The following is an 8,307-nucleotide window of genomic DNA, read 5'->3' on the forward strand; positions in this document are numbered from 1 at the left end:
ATTTTTTTTATATATATATATATATATATATATATATATATATATATATATATATATATATATATATATATAAAATATAAAGATGGATACGAATTGAAAAAAAAAAAAAAAAAATCAAAACATGACCGGTAAACAATTCCTTTTTCTTTTTTTTTTTTTTCTTTTTCTTTTTTTCCAACGAAAACGTTGTTGTTTCGTACCATCTCTCTCTCTCTCTCTCTCTCTCTCTCTCTCTCTCTCTCTCTCTCTTTCTCTTTCTTTCTGATATGAATTCATTTTCGTAAGAAGACGACGACGACGACGGACTTTGACAGGTAAGGATTCCCATAAGCTCACAATCGAGCGTGGGGTAATTAATGATACCGTGATGACAGGCACATTTCACAAGGCAGCCAACCTAGCGAGCGAGGCGGTCCTTCCTTCTCATGTCTACGTTCGGCCTTATTATTATTATTATAACTCATACCCTTATTTAAAAACTCCTATTCAAAAAAAATTAAAAATAATATCACACGAACTCCCCCTTCCCCCTCCCCCCCGAAAACTTTATTTCTATCCGAACGCAACACACAAAAAAAAAAAAAAAAATTGATTTTCCAGTTTCGTCGTTTTACCTACGCTTCTCATTTCTTTCTCTTCCTCCTCCGCCATATTGAAAACCGAGAGGGAAAAACGTTCACGTAATACACGCACGCACGCACATATTCATCATTATCATTATCATCATTCTTTATCCGGTCGTGTAATAATAATAATAATAATAATAATAATAATAATCAAAATGTTTTGAATTAAAACTTTTTTAAATAAGGGATATAATATTATTGTTAATTATTAAGACGTCAAAAAAAAAAAAAAAAAAAAAAATTTTCATTTATATGCAGTAGTCGAGCAAGTTTTTCCTAAGTATTAAATTAATCGTTAAAATTATAAATTGACCAGAAATTATTTATATAATTCGTATTCTACTCCGTTCTTCTTAATTTCATAAACCGGTTATTTAAACAAAATTGACAAAAACCATTTTGTTTTGTTTTACATTTTATAATTTTTAATTATTATTATTATTATTATTATTAACTTTAAAATTTGAATCCCCCTATTTAATTTCCGTTTCCTTTCTTACAATTTTTATAAAATATTAAAATAATAATAATAATAATAATAAACGCGAGGTTTTTCTTCTTAACCATATTCAGTCAACAACCGGTCAACTGATAAACTTTTGTTTTTGTTCGACAAAATTATTATTATTATTATTATTATTTTTTTTTTTTTACAATCTAAACCAGATAATTTCCAATAGAGATCTCTTTATTATTATTATTATTTCAATAACACAAAAAAACGATTAAAAACATTCATTCACGCAAAATGAAAATGCTTCTTCTGCTTCATCTTCTTCTGCTCCTTCATCTTTCATTTGAGAGATCTTTATTGATTTTAAAGATGGAATATTCGAGATAGAATTCAATATTATATTTTTTTTTAGACGAACAAACATGTAAACACATGCACGCACACGCACGCACAAACACAAACACGCAGGAAAGAGATGATGAAACAACATAATTTTTGACTTTTGATTTCTCCATTACGTTTTCAAACGACATTTTATCATTATTATTATTATTTTTTTTATTTCCCCTCCCCTCTCTTCGTTTAACTTCCCTTATGCGGGCATAAAGACGTTACATCCCCTCAAACTTTTTTTTTTATATTTATTTAGTTGTTGTTGTTGTTTGTTATTGTTCGTGTAATGACTTACCTTGACGTTGGATTCGGCGGATGTTTTCCCATCATCATCATCATCATCATCATCGTTCGAATTTTCATTTTTCAATTCTTCCAAAGCTTTCAACTTTTCAATGTCGTCCTCGTCGAAAACTTCCTTTTTCTGTATTTCCTCTTTGGGAGAATTGAAATTGTTAAGAGAAAAACCGAGATCGACATCTTGTTTCCAAAGTACTTCTATCAGGTCTACATCCTGTCGACACAAAAAAAAAAAAAATTATTATTATTATTATTTTAACCGAATTCAAAAACCTCGATACCGGAAGTGTACGCCATTTTTTTTTGGGGGGGGGCGAAGGGGGAATTTTTAAAAAATAAATTATCAACGAATTAATAATAAATTTTTTTAAAAAAATTTATCGTTGCAAATTGAAATTTTATTGATATTATCGATTTGAAAAAAAAACTATTATTATCATCGTCTTGTATCTCCCGTAAATAAATAAATAATTGTTTGTTTAGTTTGTTTGTTTGTTTGTTTGTTTGTTCGTTTGTTTGTTTGTTTTTTAAAAGATTTAATGACGTTTAATTTTATTTTTTTTTAATCCACGCGATCGACGTAAAACTTTTTTTTTTTAACTTTTAACAAAACTTTTTTTTTTTAAAACACTCACAACTTTAACAAAACGTGACGACGACACCATTTTGTTTTTTTTTTTTTTTCACTCCAAGACGGGAAAATTCGATTCGATATATATATAAAAATTTTCCTCGTTCGATAATTTCGAGTTCGCGATATAAAATTTCGATCGATCGATCGATCGATACACGAAAATAAAAACGACAAAAAAAAATTAATTTATTTATTTATAATTTTATACATTTTATTCTATCACATGATATATTTATATATATACAACAAACCAAACAATAATAATAATAATAATAATAATAATAATAATCTCGATAATCAATAATTTTTTTATAAAAATTCAATAACTTAACCGTCGACGAACCTTGCACCGATAGGATATCGATAAGACAAATTGTTTGTCGTTAATGTTTACGTATATGCATCGTTTATAAAAATAAAAAAACACTCGCGCGAGACTTTTCACAGGTAGGAACACAAATCTGTGAAATCTAAAAAAAACTTAATGTATACATACTCGAGTAAGATGTTTCAAATACGACAAAAGTCCCAAACGAAACAAACAAAACGAAACAAACGAAACAAACGAAAACAAACAAAACGAAACAAACGAAAACAAACAAAAACAAAAGAAATTAAAATCAAAATATTAAGTAAAATTTAAAGTTTAACTAACTCAAAACCCTTAAAACTTTATTATTATTATTATTATTTTATTTGGGAGCCATTGAAATAAAACCGAAACGTGGAAAAATAATAATAATAATAATAATAATAATAATTTTTAAAAAAAGTTAAGTGGAAAAGTTTGCAATGTGTAGAATTCATTCAACTACTAAATTCAAAATTTAAATTTTTGAACACGTGACCAAAAAAAAAAAAAGTTTTTAGGTTTTTTAAATTTTTCGTTAAACCCCCCGCTTCCCGGTCCTCACTTCAGCAAAATTTCATTAGCCAACATACTAAAAAAAAAAAAATTAATTCCGAAAACAATTTTCCTTTTTTACCTTTTCGCACATTAGTTTGTTTTTTTTTTTTTTTTTTTTTTCAAAGGTTGGTACCACCGACCGCGCGCGTCCCACGTTACCGCAAAAACTAACGATTCGACAAACAATAAATAAATAAATAAATAAATAAAAAACGGTGGTCACTTTTTTTTTTTAAAAAAAAAAAGGTATATAACCCTTTTACACCTTCTCTACCTTGACTACCGCGTCGCATTCATTCCTTTCTATTTGTTTCCAGGTACGAAATGCAAAAAAAAAAAAAAAAAAAAAAAAAATTTCACGAAAAATTTGTCACGGTTTTCTTTTTACATTCAGAAAAGAAAGGAAAAATTTTTTTCTTTTTTTCTTTTGCAAATTTGTAAATTTAACTCGGTCATGTATGTAACCGGTCGTCATTCATTTTAACCAATAAAGACAAAAATATCAACAATCGCGTGCGGTTTTTCATTGTTTGCTTTTCTTTTCACATCTACATCATTATCATTATCATTATCATTATCATTATCATTTTTTTAAAAAAGCAAAAAAGATCCCGTATAATTCTTTCAAATAAAATCATCGTACCTTAATTTTGTTGTTGTTGTTGTAGAAAGGAGGTACATAATGTAACGATAATCAAAAGATATTTTATTATTAATAATAATAAAAAACGACGACATGTGAAATGGTCTCGAATATGTTATTATTATTATTATTAATGCCGTCAAACAAAGAACCAATCAAAATCATCCTATTTTTGATTCTATTACTTTTTTTTCTTTTTTTCATCAAAATCATTAATCATTACCCGCTGAGGGAAATGATGGGATGGAATATATATATATATATATATCGTGTGTGGAACGATTTGATTGCACCATACCAACAATTTAACAACAACAACACGAGCCAGAACCAATCGAAACTTATACGGTTAATTAAAATTTATAAAAAAAAAAACTAAAAAGAAAAAAGAAAAAAGAAAAACTTCATTTTAAAATCTGACACTTCATCTCAACGACAACCCGACAACCCGACAACAACAACAACAACAACGACAACGAAAAAAAAAGAGCAATTAAATAAAATTAAAAAAAAACAACTCGAATTCATTTATTATTATTATTATTATTATTATTATTATTATTATTATTACTACTACTATTATTACTATTACTATTATTACTATTATTATTATTATTACTATTATTATTATTACTATTATTATTATTATTATTATTATTTTCCCAAACCTTAACGTAGGTCATTGGCAACGTACAACCATCAAATTTCAACAAGAAAAGACAAAAAGAAGTCGCAAGGAAAAACGTTGGAAAATTTAAATTTAAAAAAAATTAAATTTATTATTACAACCCTAAACGATTTGCCCCCCTTTTCTTCCTCCCTCCCCCAAAAAAAAAAAGAAAATTCAATTTTTTCTATTGACACCATTTCAACTTTGTTTCTCCAACTCGATCTAATCAACATCCGGTTAATTTTAAAATTTTTTTTCCCCCCCCCCCGCATAAATTATATAAATTTTAAAAAAATAATAATAATAATCGTCGTGTGGTAATTTTCGTGATTCGAATAATTCCAATGAGAATAATAATAATAATAATAATAACAAAATACAGAAATTTGAAAATTGAAATAACCAGAATGTGGGGAGACGTGAGAACAGAAACGATTCCGGTCATCGTGGGAGCAGAACTGGGAGCCATGCCACCACCACATTCAATAAAAGGAAATTTAAAGAAGATTTTAAAGAACCTAAAAGAAGGAAAAACCATCCAGGAAATCGCACTAGAAGGTGGTACGGCCCACATTCTCCAGAATTCTTCATCATTCGAGCATTTATCCCTAAGGAATCGAGTATAAACCTGGAATAAATGAACTTAAAAACATTCCGACAAATACGAGAATCTTGTCGTGTTTAAGAGTGATAATAATAGTAACAACAACAACAACAACAAAAATTTATGCAAACTCGATCGGTTTTCTTCTTCTTCTTTTACTTAACACAAGAATAAGAAGAAATGTCAAAATCTTCATGTTCTCTCCCGATGATGGTATCTTGTGTGAAAACCGGCATTTTTTTTTTTTGGAAAAAAAAAAAAAACGCATTAAACCGTCATCACTTAGCCTGTCAAGTTAAAAAGTTAAGAAAAAAAAAAAAAGGAAAGAAATTTTCAAATTCTTTTTTTTTTCTAACGTCTGCCAACATATAAGTAGAATTAAAAATTCAAGAAGAAATAATAATAATAATAATAATAATAATAATAATAATAATAATAATAATAATAATAATAATGATGATGATGATGATAGTAAAAGGCGACGGTGTCGCCGGATAAATCATTCGTAAATCAAATCAAAAACAAAAACAACCCGGGGGGAGGGGGTGGGGGGTGGGGGGAAAAAAAACAAAAAATTATCAAATCAAAAAAAAATTAAAATTGGCCACATTAAAAACGTGTTAAACAAAATGATAATAATAATAATAATAAACTACGTGCTTGATGTGTAATTTATTTTGAATTTGTAATTATTAAACTCGTTTTTATTATTATCATTATTAACAACTTAGGTACGAAATAATTTCACGTTATACCGAGAACCTATGAAAATTAATTTCTGAACGCGCGTTTCGTCTTTAAAAAAAAAAAAAAAAAAAAAAAAAAATTTTTTTTTTTTGCTGCCATTTTACACGGCTCGTTTCTCTTACTAATTATCTCTCTCTCTTTCTCTTTCTCTCTCTCTCTCTCTCTCTCTCTCTCTCTTTCTCTTTCTCCTCTCTCTCTTTCTCTCTCTCTATCTCTTTCCCTCCTCTCTCTCTCTCTCTCACTATTTGTTTAAACAAAAAAAAAAAATTGTTGAATGCAAAAAATCGTTTTCACATTCTTCGACAAATCGTTTCATTGTTTTCCGTCGTCTATTTAATACCTGAATTCCGTACCACGATGATAATGATAATGATGATGATGATGATGATCGCAATAATCAACAATTACGCGGTTTTTTTTTTTTTCGATCTCTCGAAATTGCTCATGGGAAAAAAGAAGAAGAAGAAGAAGAAGAAGAGGATGCTGCAAGAGCGGTAAAATTTTACAAAAAGACTTTTTGAAAACCCCACAATGACAATGATAATGATAATAATAATAATAATAATAATAATAATAATAATAATAATAATAATAATAACAATAGAAAATCCGTTAAAAAAACAAAACAAAAAAAAAATCATTAAGAACGCAAATACGAAATCCACTCGGAGAAATATATTAATAATAATAATAATAATAATAATAATAATAATAATAATAATAATAATAATAATAATAATAATTTTTATACGTGACTATCCACACAATATTCGAAAACGTTTGATAGTGAGTGAGAGAGACAGAGAGAGTTAGAGAGAGAGAGAGAGAGAGAGAGAAAATATTTGGAATTTGTATGTGTGCATCGATTGTCAAAATCCTATATCTATCTGCCTGTCTGTCTTCTCCTTTCCCGAATCGATATTTTCCATATACCTTAATCAAAATAAGAACCTAAAAAAAAAACTCAAAAACTCACGATGATGATGTTGATGATCACGATCGTAATAATTCTAATAATAATAATAATAATAATAATAATAAAGAAAAAAATGAAAAAAATCGCGCCTAAAAAATAAAAAAAAAATAAAAATAGAGAGAGAGAGAGAGAGAGAGAGAATTCATTTCAATTACGTGAAGGAACCGTGAGATTGAAAACAAGGGGGATTTTATATAATGGGCGGGACTTAAATACAAGATGGCGCCAAAAGAATTCGAATCGTAACACGCGTAAGATCAACGTGGGAGAAACAAATTATTATTATTATTCTATTTGAGCTATACAAAAAAAAAAAAAAAAAACTCCGTACCTGTTCTTCTATTCTCTCTCTTTTTCGTTTCGCGGTTCGTTTTCAACGCGCACTAATAATAATAATAATAATAATACGTATTAACCTGGAAATTTTTCCAGTCCAGGGAGAATTTCATTTTTTTTTTCCCTCTCTTCCTCCCACTCCCCCTTTTCCCTCCTTTCCAAAAATCTATCGACCGCGTTTTGTTTGTAAATCCGTTTAAAATTTCACGTTAAAAAATAAAAAAAAAAAAAAATTTTTGATTAAGTTAACGCATGAAATCATATCGTACGAAAAATATCATCATCATCATCATCATTATCATTATCATTATCATTATTATTATTATTTTTATAATGTAATTAAACGTGAATTATTATTATTATTATTATTATTATTCGCGTTAATGATTCGGCGGCATTTTATTTATTTTACGAAACATTTCATGTAATAAAAGTTTTTATCATCATCGTTCTCGTTATCAGTAATTAAAAGGGCATTGAGATGCGTGAGTGCACGCGTGCGTATATTTTTGCACGTGCGTGCGTGAGTACGGACGAAAATCACAAACGTAACAACAAACAATTCGAAATGAAATTTATGAGTAGGATCGATCGTTAAAAAAAAAAAAGAGACAATTTTCCGTTAATTTTTTTTTCTTTCTCTTTCTTTCACCCCCCCGCTCCCCTCGACCTCCCCCCCAAAAAAATGCATACGAAATATTTTTTTGGTTTTTTTATCAATACATAAAGTTTTTCTTCGACTAAATTCAATAATCGATTAATCGATTAATCGATAAATCGATAAGTTACGTCGATTTTTTTTTTTCTGTATATTTTATCGATTTCGCATTTTTATATATATTTTTACGCGCTTTCAATTATTATTTTTTTTTTATCGCGTCAATAATAATAATAATAATAATAATAATATTTAGTCTGAGTGATAACAGATAAGACATAAAGAGAGAGATAGAGAGAGAGAGAGAGAGAGAAAGAAAAGTACGCGTAAGTTGTTTTTTTTTTTTTTTTTTTTTTTTT

The 8,307-nt window shown here is 27.9% G+C and overlaps 1 protein-coding gene across 1 annotated transcript; it reads right to left on the reverse strand.

The window, feature by feature from the left end:
• Positions 1 to 1,351: 1,351 nt before the first annotated feature.
• On the reverse strand, positions 1,352 to 2,070 carry Phum_PHUM512690 (uncharacterized protein; the record flags this gene model as incomplete). Its single annotated transcript, XM_002431069.1, has 3 exons — positions 1,352 to 1,432; positions 1,769 to 1,987; positions 2,047 to 2,070. The coding sequence occupies 3 exons, from the start codon at positions 2,068 to 2,070 to the stop codon at positions 1,352 to 1,354; spliced, it is 324 nt and encodes a 107-aa protein (XP_002431114.1).
• Positions 2,071 to 8,307: the final 6,237 nt, after the last annotated feature.

Source organism: Pediculus humanus, genomic scaffold (assembly GCF_000006295.1).
Source record: "Pediculus humanus corporis 1103172108281 genomic scaffold, whole genome shotgun sequence".
NCBI lineage: Eukaryota > Metazoa > Arthropoda > Insecta > Psocodea > Pediculidae > Pediculus > Pediculus humanus.